Source organism: Nannospalax galili, unplaced genomic scaffold (genome assembly GCF_000622305.1).
Source record: "Nannospalax galili isolate Female #2095 unplaced genomic scaffold, S.galili_v1.0 scaffold146, whole genome shotgun sequence".
Lineage (NCBI taxonomy): Eukaryota > Metazoa > Chordata > Mammalia > Rodentia > Spalacidae > Nannospalax > Nannospalax galili.
The window spans coordinates 9,639,996-9,653,034 of NW_008357929.1; the positions used below are offsets into that span (position 1 = coordinate 9,639,996).

Genomic DNA, 13,039 nt, shown 5'->3' on the forward strand with positions numbered 1-13,039 from the left:
GTAGCACATGACTGTAATCCCAGCGCTTTGGAAGCTAAGGCAGCAAGATTGTGAGTTGGAAGTCAGCTGAGCTATATAGACAGTTCTAGGCCTCTCTGGGCTACATACTGAAACCCTTTCTCAAAGAATGAAATGACTGGGGAGATGACTCAGTTGGTAAAGTGCTTGTTGTGCAGAGGACCTGTGTTAGATCCCTAGCACCCAAGGTTGGAGGGTGGGGACAGGAGTGTGGCGTTAACATGTGTGTAATCTAGCACTGTAGAAGTAAGTGGAGGCAGGAGGATCCCTAGGGCTTGCTGACCAGCTAGTCTTGAGATCCTGTCTTAAAAAATAAGGGAGAACGATAGAGGAAAATACTGAATATCAACCTCTGGCCTCCACGAGCATATGTTCACACCCATGTGCACTGGTACACACACATGTTCATGTACCCATGCATACACCATACACACACCAAAAAGTGACAACACACTGATAGGAAAGAAATCCCCTCCCACACAAAGCAGTTGCAGGTATTACTTGGCATCCTATTAATCAGCTTCATCCCCATCACTAAGTGCCTCTTTCCCAGGGGGACCTTTACTTCCTTAAGTGTAGGGCAAGGCAGCAGCTACCCCAGGCTGGTTCAGGGGAAAGGAGGCCTGCTTCTCACTGTCAGCCTTCCCCTTCTTCACCTTGGAGCTTTTTGCTTGTTTATTTGTTTTGAAGCAAGGTCTTGCTTATATAGATCAGGCTAGCCTCAAAATTGTAGCAGTCCTCCTGTTGTCATGCCTAGCTATCACAGAGTCTTGCTGTGTAACTCAGGCTGGCCTGTAATTCATGATGATGATGATGATGATGATGATGATGATGATGATGATGATTTTGAGACAGGATCTCCCTGTGGTCCCTACTCTCCTGGAACTTACTATGTAGACCAGGCGGACTGAGAACTTTCTATGATCCTTCTGCCTCTTTCTCCTAAGTGCTGGGATGGCATGCAACACTACGTTTGTTTCTCTTTTTTGTTGTTTTTTTTTTTGTTGGTTTTTTTTTGAGATAGGATCTCCCTGTAGCTATGTAGACCAGGCTGGCCTTGAACTCACAGAGATTCCCTGCCTCTGCCTCCCAAGTGCTGAGATTAAAGGCATGTTCCACCATGCCCAGCCATATTATCTCTGTTTTATAGATGATAAGAATTGAGTCTCAGAGAGTTTAATGATTTGCTTCCAAATTTTGTTCCTCCTATTATCAATGGTTTAACCTTGAACTACTGTAGTTGCCTACTAGACAACAGGCCTTCATTCAATGTAGTGTTCCCAAAGCATTAGCAGGTGCCAGGTCTGTGCTGGCAAGACTGACATTTCTGCTTTAAGTAGATTGAAACATTTATGATTCAGAGTGTCAAATGTTATCAAAGGCCTAAGGCAGCTAAAACAGAAAAGCCAAAGTTGGCAGATCAAGAAAGATTTCAGGGCTGGTGAGATGGCTCAACAAGTAAGGGTATTTGCCACCAAGCCTGAAGACTTGAGTTAGGTCCCCAGGAGCCACATGGAAGAAGGAGAGAACTGACTCCCTTGGGTTGTTCTCTGACCTCCATATGTGCACTGTGGTATTCGTGTGCATGCAAATAAATTTAATAAAAAAATTTAAAGAAAGATTTCATAGAGATGTGATGATGTAGGACAAAGTGAAGGCCAGTGGGACTGGCCATGCTGTAGACTGGGGACTACCCCAGGGAGAAGAAACAGTGCAAAAGACCGGGAAGAGGTACCAAGTCCTGGGAATTGTGAGGAGAGTATTCAGTACAGCTGGAACATGGGAAGTTGAAGTGTGGAGCATTAAAACATAAGGTCAAAAAAGAAAAAAAAATAAGATCAGAAAAGCAGTCAGAACCTTTTAATTCTCACTCTCTCTCTCCTTCCCTCCCTCCCTGCTACATGTGTGTGGGTATGTCCAGAAGAGGGTGACATCTGGGTCCCCCAGAGCTGGGGATACAGGCAATTGTGTGCCAGCTGATGTGGATGCTGGGAACTGAACTTGGGTCCTCTGGAAGAGCAGCAAGTGCTCTTAACTGCTAAGCCATCTCTCCATCCCCACAGGCAGTATCCTGAAGCTTTTGATACCACTACTCAGGAGCCAGTGGGCACCAGCAAAGGGCATCTTCATTTATTTTATGTGTTTATATTGTTTAGAGATAATATCTCATTACCTAGACCAAACTAGCCAGAAAATCTGGTCCCCTTGCCTCAACTTCCTGAGTGGTGGGTTTCAGAAAATGGTCTTAAACCACAGAGGGATATCGGATTTGAGTTTAAAAAAAAAAATCACTTCTGGGTGTGGAAAATTGATTTGAGGGGTTCGGGCAGACAGGCCACATGGGAGGATGATACAGTAATGGAGACAACTGGGGATTGTGGCTTAAGGTAAATGGGTCAGGAGGAGAGTAGAGGACGCAAGTCTGAATGTGCATCCATTGTGCTGAGTCCAGAAAGGGCGGTGTTCAGTTCTTTTCCAAACTCCCCTAAGTGATGTTTATATTAAGGTTAGTGATGGGGATTTTCAGAGTGTTGCTATTAGAAGAGATCTTGAGATACACAAAACCTTCTCCCCTCAACTTCTCTGTGAAAGAATAGCCCAGAGAAGCAAATCCACTTGTTCAAGGTCACACGGCACATCTGTCAGGGGCAGAACATGACTGTCTATTCTTCCACAGCATTACCTATCCTCCAGTGAGACCAAAGGGTTGGAGGTGCTAGATCTAAGATGACCCAGGCAAAAGTTGGAGGGATTGGATAGTTTCTTTCTCGTCTGCTTTGCCACTAGTGACTCCAGCGATAGCTGCTCTGTGCAGAACACCATATTAAGAGGTGCAGAGATAAAGGTGTGCAGTAGGAGTCCCTATCCTGAGAGCTGAGATCTGCTGCCAAGCATGCCAGCTAGGGAAGGGAGTAAAAGGGCAGACAGTGCCCGCTCCTTCCCTCCCACGTGGTTTCTCCAGCCAAGTTCTCACGGAGGCCCCTCCCTTAGCGGCTCCTCTGTTGCCATGGCAATTGGGTGGGTGGACAGCCCGTCCTATCTAGAGGCCACCAGCCCTCGCGTGGGGAGTTACCATAACAACCCCCCTAGTTATAGAGGGGGTTGGGTCCCGCCTCCCTTCCCCCGCAAATAGAGAAGTGGGTGGTTTGATTGGCAGCTAGGCACACGAGAGAAGGAGGGAAAGGGAAGGAAAGGCCTCAAATGAAGTCAACGAAGGAAATAGAGAACAGGAGGCAAAAACCGGGGAAACGGAAGGCAAGGTGTCTGCGCACGCGCACCAGCCAGTGGGCGCCCTGCGCGGCCACCGCCCACTCCTTCCACGCCAGGATCCCGGTTGCCCTCCCCGGCGGACGCCCTTCGCCGCTTTACTGCGCCTGCGCGCAGGTGTCGGCGCCCAGCGGGAGGGGGCGCCGGCGCGCTCGCGTCACGTTCCCTCTCCGCGCGTTCGGGGCACGGCCGCTTGGCGCCTGCGCAGGACAGCGGGCGGCTCGGGTTGCGGGCTCACTGGTGAGCGCTCCTGTCAGCGGTGGGTCGGTCCTCGCGCTGGTCCTCCCTCTCCCCGGCCTTGGGGGAGGCGCGGCGGAGCCCGCCTCCCGGTGCCCGATGGGGGAGAAGCGGCGGCGGCGGCAGTGGAGTGATCGAGCCGGAGCGTGACGACCCCGGGGCCCGGTTCCCCGCGGAGGCCATGGGCGACCCAGCCCCCGCCCGCAGCCTGGACGACATCGACCTGTCCGCCCTGCGGGTGAGCGCCGCCCCGGGCCTGACCTCGCCGCAGGGGAGGGAGCCAGGTGCTGCCCGCCTCACTTGCTCGCGGGCCCCACGGGCGACCCCTGCCCTTCTCCGGCTGGCACTGCCGCGGTGCCCGGCCCTCTGCTCCTCTGTCCTCGCTCCAGTCGCTGCAGATTCTGGGAGCCGGTTGGGTCCCCACCCTGTGCCTCCCTCCCTCACACCTCCCTGCCACCCCTACCTTGACGCTGGGACCGGAGCCCCTTGTCTTGCAGGCGTCTGAGGGTCTCCTGAACCGCGCTCCGCATCACCTGCAGTCTGTTATGGCTCCTCACGCGCGCTCGGCCCTCTTCACCTGGCCTGTGTGTCTCCTTCCTCCACCTCCTCTTCCTTAGGCTGGAATTTTTGACTTTGCCACTGCCTCGACCGCCTCCCCCTCATCCTTCCTTTTCTTCCTCGCCTACCCCTGAATTGCAACTTGGGCGGCATTTCACCTTCCCTCTCCACCCCGCACCTCCTACGTCTTCATCCCACGTTCACTTTAACCCGTTCAAGTGCAGCAGTCCAGATCCAGGCATTTCCGGCTCTGGGGTCCCTGAATATTCCATTACCAACTCTGCAGCGTGTGGGGCTGGGAGCATAGACAAGTGCGGGGGGGGGGCGGCGGTGGAGAGGAAGCTTTGATCTCTCAGAAACTTGACTGGGAAGAGGATGTTTACATATATGTACACACACTAAACATGCTGCCCGTGGTCAGTCCAGAGGGTTTTGGGAAAGTAGTGCTGGGGGAGCGGGGAGGGGATGGCGATCTCCAGGGAGGGGCTAATTAGGAAAGTGGTTAGGAGCAAACTACTGCGGCAGGAATGCTTTCAAATACCCAACTCACTGTCCCACGTGGAGCTCTTACTCTTCTCTCCTTCAAGAACTTTCAGCAGCATTTACGTGCTTTTCTTTAGTAGGAAGCTTTGTCTTAAGGGCAACATACTGATTTCAAGGTGAACACTCTCCTAAGTGGTGTTTTGATCCTGTGCCCTCCAAGCTTCTTTAGTCGTCCATGGTGTCATCCAGCAGGGTTCCTGGCTCTAGGTTAGCGTCTCAGAAGGCCCCTGTGCACGTTGTCTTCTGGTTTTTGAATTAACTAAGGAAAAGCCAGCCAGCCACACTGAGTGCCCCGTATATGACTGGAGGAGAGAAAGAAAAGAAGAGAGCAGAGTCATGTTGTTAATTGGGTTTCTCTAGGTGACACAGTTTTTTCTTGCCATTCAGGTCATAATTTGTACGGTGCAATGTTGGGCTATGAGATCTGACTTGCTGGAGATAAAAGTTGCTGCTGAGCACTGGATTTCTGTGTGTGTGTTGCTGGGTAGAGGGTCTGTAGGCTTTAGGAAGTCAGCTTAGGGTTTAAACTGGGGTACTCAAGTCTGTTGGGAGGTAAGATGGAAATCCAGGTTGTGAGTACAGTATCTTAATGTGCCCCAGTCTGGAATGAACCCCTGCTTTCTGTCCCACCTTGGTTGTTGATTAACTCTGGCCACAGGTTCTCTGGCTGTGGTGACTGAAACAGTATTACAAAATGGGTGGGTCTAGACCATAACCTTTGATTTGAACTTGAGGGACTGCTTGCTTCGCTTTCCTTTTAGCTTCTCTGGTAGCTTGATCTTGGGCCCCCAACCTGGGGTTTCCAGCAATTCTGCAATAGCCCTTTGATTTTTGATGTGGTGTTTCCCATCTGGGCTTCCCTGCATGAAGTATGTTAGCCTCCTTTCTCAGTTACCTCCTCCTTGTTCTCCCTGTACCCTTGGGAGTTAGGTGACCTGTTCCTCTTCTGATTAAAACAGTGCATGAGGCAGAGCTGTGCTTTCTTTCAAATGGGGCTAGAAAGGGCTGTTTTTTCATCTGCCCATCCCCTCCACTCCACCTCAAGAACTGCCGGGGCTTGGTTGGCAGCTGGCTCAGTCATCCTTTGTGCTGTTCTTGTTTCCCAGAGAGAAAAGATAACTCAGACAATTATCAAAGTGTCTCCCTTCCCTTCATCATCTTGTGTTGGTGGCTGCGTAGAGTGGGTGAAGAATGTATGCAGTGTTTAGCTGGCCTTAAAGAGCCTAAGGTGTCATTCTCCTCTTGTTTCAAGCTAAGGCTTGGTTTTCAGCTGGTGATGAGAGTAATAGTCTGATATTTGAGGAAGATTGAATTGCACTAATCTCTTCCCAGGGAGGCCAGATGGACCTGCCACTTTGTGACCACACCATCATTGACTTCTTGGACTGTTTGCTCACCCACATGTAGCATAGTATAGCTGGGGAGAAGCATGGGTCAAGTTGCTTTCCTGGATTCAAGTCCTAGCTTCCTCACCTCCTATGTAACCTAGACCTTGGTCCCCCTTTTACCTAACAGCACACCCTACAAAGAGCCTTCTTTCTCTAAGCTCTGTTTTCTTGCCTGTATATGGGAATAGGAATAGCAATGCATTTAAGAGTTACTGAAATTAAATGAAATGCTACACATTGTGTATGTAGCCCAGTTCCTAGCACAGAATATACTGTTTTCAGTCAGAGAAGCCTTCCAGGACAACTTTATCTAAAATGGCACTCTCTTCCCTGCCTCATTTTCATAAAAATTTTTATGTAGCATTCCCATAATCTGCTTTATATGTCTTCACAGCTCTTATCACTAGTTGACATGGATTTAATTCTGTCAGCGTTGACTGAAATGTAGACTAAAGTTAGAGGTATACTCAGTGGTAGAGTGCCTATTTAGCCATGCATGAAGTCCTGTGATACCCAGTACCACAGAAATAAAAGTTCAGTATAAGCTAGATTTTAACTGGTGTTTTTTTTTTGGGGGGGGGTTGTTTGTTTGTTTTTTTCATTTTTGTGTCTCCAGTGCCTAGAACAGTGTTCTACATATTGGGGCTCAGATTTGTTAAATAAATGCATGCTATAAGTGAAAGCTCTTAATATGATGCTTGCTTAAAGTACTCAAGAAACGCTAGTCCTGAGTGGACAAGTTGGCTCAGTGGGTAAGGGCACTCCAAGTCTGATGGCCTGAGTTTGATCCTCGGAACCCACATGTTGGAAAGAGAGAATTGACTCCTGTCGGTTGTCCTCTGACCTCCACATGTGTACTATGGCACATGTGCATGAGCACACACAGAGGCACATACACAAATACATATAAGTAAATAAATGTAAGAAATAAAAAAGAAATGCTAGTTCTGTTGAGCTTCCTCTTAATTTTTTTTCCCTTTTTCTGGTTTTGTTTTTGAGACAGGATCTCACTATGTAACACCTGCGGTGATACCCAGAATGGCCTTAAACTCATAGCAATCTTCCTACCTCAGCTTCCTAAGCACTAGGATTACAGGCCTGAGCTGCTGTACCCAACTTTCCTCTTGCCTTCTCATATGTATATACACTGTTAAGAATATATCTTTTCTGAGCTGGGTGTGGTTGCCCATGTCTGTAATCCCAGCATTTGGGAGATGGAGACAGGAAGATCTCTTGATCAAGGTCAGCCCGGGATATATGAGAATCTGTCTCAAAAACCAAAAAGAATAAGAAAGGTCATCTTTTCGGAAATGCTTTAGAATCAGACCTTATCTTGTGATAAAACACAAGTTCTAGACACTTCTATCCAAGCAATGACCCTGAAGTAAAGTATCTTTGTTTTCTCTTTGATAACAAGAGAAAATTTGGTTTTAAATCATCTTTCTCTGTTTCCAACTTGGTTATATTCTCGAAGAATCTTCTAACTTGGAACTCTTAGTTTCTCACAAAAGACAAAGTAAGATCGAAGTAGACAGAACAGGGAGGAGCAGACCCCAGGTTGGCCTCTTCCTTTACATTGCTGCTTTGGTTAACCTACTTCACAAATAAGTTTCTTTTTCCTGTTCAACCAGCTACAAGTTTTGGATTGCATTATCCTTAAAACTATGAAGCTGGGAAGTGTTGCTGTATTGAAATATGTTACAGTGTACCTTCCAAGAAGGACATCTTGCTATCTGGGACTGGGCATTGCTGATAGAGGTCATTTTTGTTTTGTTTTGTTCTCAGGTGATTTTGTATTGTGATACCTGTTCTTTGAAGAAGTCTTTTCCCCCTTCTCTCCATGTGCTGTGAAGCCAGCACCACTTGGAAAACTGGCAGCTCTGGGCCTGTGTATCTAGGCTGCTGAGCATTATGGGACTACTGCTGTGTGCTGATGTGCTAGCTGTCCAAATGTTGATGACAGGTGCCACAGGCAGGACAGTGGGAAGATTGACCTCCTGCAGCAGCAGCTAGGGCATTTAGTGACATTTTCCCTAGAGAACTAGGGTAAGATGCTGCTTTGGAAAAATAATAGAAGGAAGATGGCAAAGAACTCTGTTAGAACTAGGTGTTCAGCCATTCCCTACACGAGGGGAGGGACATCACCACCCTTCATGCTGTGGACAAATTGCCATAGCTTTTGGTGGTACATGGAAGGGATGTTCTCCAGGAAATTGTGTGTGTGTGTGTGTGTGTAGGTACATATACCTGTGGAGGCTAGAGGAGAGTGTTAGATATCTTCCTGTATCATACCCAACTTATACCCTTGAGACAGAGTCCCTCACTGAACCAGAATCTCACTGTTTTCAGCTAGGCTAGCTTGCCAGTGAACTCCTAGGATCTACCTGCCTCCTCCCCATCCCCCAGTGTTGGGGTTAGAGGCATACACAGCCATACCTAGCTTTTACATGGTGCTGGAGATTCAAACTCAGGTCCTCATGTTTACACATCAGGTACTGTTATCCACTGAGCCATCTCCCCAGCCCAGAAAGTGAGGATTTGACAATTAAAATAATAGGAAGGCTGTGGATGTGGCTCAGTAGGTGAAACAGCTGCTGTTCAAGCATGAGGACCTGAGCTTGGATTCCAGTAACCATAAAATCTGATAAAAGCCATGGAATGGCACATGTCTGTAACTACAGTGCTGGGGGAGCAGGATGAAGCACATGGATCCCTGGAGCTCATTGGACTGATGGCCTAGCCAAATCAATGAGCTCTAGGTTTTGTAAGAGACCCCGTCTCAAACTATAGTGGAGAGCAATCAAGGACAGTGACATTGACCTCTGGCCTCTATACACTGTACACACGTACTCACATGTGTACAGGCACCTACACACACTCACATATGAACACATATACACCACACACATACGAGATAAGAGGAAGAGGGTCAACAAGACATCTGGCCAGTCTCCCCTCTCCTTTGTTGCAAATGCTCATGATGCTGTATAAGATCCTGACCCCTTTGAGTTATAAACTGTGCCTAAGACAACACACAATCTCAGCTACTTGGAACATCTTTGCCACTTAGGGGGAAAGGCGGGAGGAAGTATACAAGTGCTGTTGTGTAAGGAATTTGGTACCTTGTCCACCACCCACACAAGGGCTGGAGAGCATCTCCACAAGCCATCTAAGTCTGCCTGTGGAACTTTGTCTCCCAGAAAGTTCTGTCAAAGAAAGTTTTCAGTGCTGGCCTTTTGTCACGGAGCATTGTCAGAGTTGTGGGGCTGGAGACATGACTCAGTGGTTAAGAACACCCACTGCTCTTGCAGGGGACCTGGGTTTGATTCCCAGCATCCATGTGGCTGCTAACAATTATCAGTAAGTCCAATTCCAGGGGATCCGGTGCCCTTTTCTGACCTCAGACATTGCATGACACGGGTACACTTACATGTAGGCAATATACACATAAAATAAAAAATAATAAATATATTTTTAAAAAGAAGTGCCTTTGTAAACTCAGGCTCCTCTCACTCTTGCTCTCTCACTTTCTTAAGCTAAGGGTCTTGTCATGCTGTTCAGGCTGGCCTCAAACTCCGGGCTCAAGTAATCCTCCTGCCTCAGTCCCTTCCCCGCCCCCAAGTGGTTGGGACTACAGGCGTGTGCTGCTGTGCACCCCACTAGGCTCTCTCCATCTTAAAGGGTGTTTTCCTCAGTTTCTTGAAACTTTCAAGGTTGGAGCATTCCTGTTAATTCTGGTTTCTATGAATGATGCTTGTTTCTGTTGTGCTGTAATTAGTGATCGGTCTTCTTGAAGTCTGAAATTCAGTCTCATACCACCTTGGCACTCACTTTATATCAGTTTATGCTAGTAACTCTGCATACCAGTTTATGCCAATAACCCTTCACTCTTTTTTCCTATGTTGAAAAATCGAAAGTGATCAAGTTAATAAATGGACTTTTTTTTTTTTTTTGGTCTTTCTTTTTGAGACAGGGTCTCCCTGTAGCCCCAGCTGTCCTGGAACTCACTATGTAGACCAGGCTGGCCTTGAACTCACAGAGATGCACCTGCCTCTGCCTCCTGAGTTCTGGGATTAAAGGTGTGTGCCACCACGCCCAGCTAATTTAATTTTTTTTTTTTTTGTCTTTTTGAGACAGGGTCTCCCTGTAGCCCTAGCTGGCCTGGAATTCGCTATGTACACCAGGCTGGCCTCAAACTCACAGAGATCTGCCTGCCTCTGCCTCCCAAGTACTGAGATTAAAGATGTGTGCCACCACGCCCAGCTTAATATATGGACTTTTTAAAAATATGTGTCTATTTGATGTATGTGTGCAAGTCATAGCATGTTTGTGTGCCGTAGTGATGAGAGGACAACCTTGGGTGTTGGTCCTTGCTTTCCACCTTGTTTAAGGCAGAACTGGTCTCTTGTTCAATGTCTCATGTGCCAGGCTAGTTGACCTGCAAGCTTCCAGGGATTCTTCTGTCTCTGTCTCCCTATTCACTCTAGGAGCACTAGGATTGCAGATGTGTGCTACTACACCTGATTCTCCATGGATTCTGGGGATTTGAACTTGGGTCCTCATGCTTACACAGCATATGCTTTACCTACTGAGCCATCTCCCCAGTCCAAATCAATTGGTCATTTTGTTGGTCTCACTTTGTGGCCCAGGCTAGCCTGGAATTCATTATGTAGCCCAGGTTGACCCCTAACTCTAGTTATCCTCCTACTTCAGGCTCCCAAGGATTAGGATTACAGCACTACTGTCCAAACTTTTTTCTTGCTGCTATTCCCTAAACAATGCATTGTATTAGGTATTATAAGTAGTCTAGAGATTATTTAAAATATACAGGAGGGAAGTGAGGAGATAACTCAGTGGTTAAGAGCACTGGCTACTCTTTCCAAGGACTTGGGTTCAATTCCCAGCACCCACATGGTAGCTAACAACCCATCTATAACTCCAGTTCCAGGGGAATCCAACATTGTCTTCTGACCTCCATGGGCATTACATAACATGGGTACACTTACATCAATGCAGGCAGCAGACTCATGCACATAAAATTAAAAAGCAAAATTTAAAAAAATTAAAATATACAGGAGGATACATGTAGGTTCTATGTACATAATACATGATTTTAGCCGTGCTTGGTGACAGAAATCCTATAATCCTAGCTCCTTGGTCAGGCTGAAGTGGGAGAATTGCAAATTTAAGGCTTGCCTGGCTACAGAGTAAGTTCAAGGCTGACTTGGACAATTTAGTGAGACCTTGCCTCAAAATCAAAAGTAAAAAGGGGGATGGCGAGATAGTTGAGTGGGTAAAGGTGCTTGCTGCCAAACCTGATAACCTGAATTTGATTCTGGGACCCAAATGGTGGAAGGTGAGAACTGACTTCCCCAAGTTGTCTTTGACTTCCATATGTGCACTGTGACATGCTTACACATGCAAGTGCACATGTGCATGCACAGGCACACATATATAAGTAAATGTAATTTTTTTTCAGTAAGTTAAAAAGAGAGCTGACACTACCATAGTGTAATCCCATCACTTGAGAGGCTGGTCAGGAGTTCAAAGCCAGCCTGGGCTATATGAGACCCTATCTCAACAATTGAACAAGCAGTGGTAGAGTGTTTGCCTAGCATGTATAAAGTTTTAGGTTTGTCACCAATACCACCAACTCTCCTCTCCCCAAAACCAATTGTTTGTTTCTGTTTTGTTTGAGACAGAATCTGGTTATTATAGCTTAGTTCTATTATATGGCCCAGTTCTGGTCTCAAGCTTAGCATCCTCCTGCCTCAGCTCCGCAAGTGCTGGGATTAAATGTTTATGCCACTATGCCCAGCTTTTTACTTTTTTTTTTTCTGATTCAGGTTGTTCTGTTATGTTTTATTTTGAGACAGGATCTTACTGTATGTCCTAGGCTGGCCTTAAACTCAATGCAGTCCTCCTGCCTAGGCTTCCTGAGCGCTGGGAAGATTGGTGTGAGCCACCACACCTGGCTTGTTTTACAAGGCAAAAGTGGTTGGTTGGTTGATTGAAAGATATAAATCACATGTCAGAAGGTCAAGCTGGCATTGCTTTAAAAAAGAAAAAAAAAAAAAAAAAAAAAAAGGTAGAAACAAACTAGTGGGTAGGTAGAATTTGGTTATGGCCAGAAATGGGACTGTAGCACTAATAAACAGTCATGGCCATGTGTCTGAGGAAGGGTTGAAAACTCCAGACCTAACTTTGGTTCAAAAGAATTTATTCTGAACCTTTCTACAGGAGAGGAAAAATTGTTTCATAACGTAAGAGGAAAAGGCATATGACTAACTCTCATGTGTATTTATTGGGGGGAAGGGTCTCTGAATCCTGGTTTTGAACTCAACTGACTCAGTAGGGTGTAAGTATGCTTGCTTTCTGGAGCTGGGCTGTTAGTCTGAGTGCTGGCCAGGGTTTGTGAATCTCCCAGGAATAAGAACAAGTAGACCCAGCGTTGGGCTTAGCGCTTAGGTCTGTGGGAAGTGGGATTCTTCCTAACATTAGATAGATACTCTATATAAATAGATGAGACTCTCAATTTGCATTATGTGCAAGTGAAGGATGAGTGGGGTGGAGGGGGAGTGTTGCTGATTTTGCATGCTTGAAATGAAATAAGGTTGGGGAAACCACAGTCTTGGGCTTCTTAGAAGAGCCAGACTCCAAGAGCAGCTTGAATATCAGGTGAATGGAGTGTGGAAGATGGTGGGATGGGCCGTGAGAAGTTTGGCACAGCCTGAGGGAAGAGTCTGAAAGGTTGGAATGAGATGAATGGAGGAAGTGGGGACTGTTTGCCTAAGGAAAATGAGGATGGCGGGTGATGGAGGAGACCTTCCACAGAGGAGGTAGTTAAGACCTCACACATGCCACAGAAGTTCATGTCCCCATGGCAGCAGACTGTCTAGGCCAGAGGTGACAGGTGAAGTGGAAAATCCCTGTAGTCTCACTAAGTTCTTATGGCAGTAAATGCTGTTGATTCCATCGTGGGCACCCCTGCCTCGCCTTTGAGGCCTGATACTAGCTGGTCTTCTGAG

At 47.0% G+C, this 13,039-nt stretch overlaps 2 protein-coding genes across 12 annotated transcripts in view; one reads left to right on the forward strand and one right to left on the reverse strand.

Moving 5' to 3' along the window:
- The window catches only part of LOC108490072, a 29,936-nt gene extending 25,737 nt beyond the window's left edge, over positions 1-4,199 (reverse strand). Inside the window, exon 1 of the mRNA XM_017795032.2 lies at positions 3,986-4,199. Coding sequence (XP_017650521.1) covers positions 3,986-4,052 — 67 coding nt within the window. The 5' untranslated portion in view covers positions 4,053-4,199. The remainder of the gene's footprint in view (positions 1-3,985) is intronic.
- Positions 3,467-13,039, forward strand: part of Mink1 (misshapen like kinase 1) — a 57,654-nt gene continuing 48,081 nt past the window's right edge. For 4 of the 11 annotated variants that reach the window (XM_008855907.3, XM_008855912.2, XM_008855913.2 and 1 more), the window contains exon 1: positions 3,469-3,760. In XM_008855907.3, coding sequence (XP_008854129.1) covers positions 3,704-3,760 — 57 coding nt within the window. In that variant the 5' untranslated portion in view covers positions 3,469-3,703. Of the gene's footprint in view, positions 3,761-13,039 lie in introns of all 11 variants that reach the window. The other 7 variants (XM_008855904.3, XM_008855906.3, XM_008855909.3 and 4 more) reach the window with 4 other exon arrangements.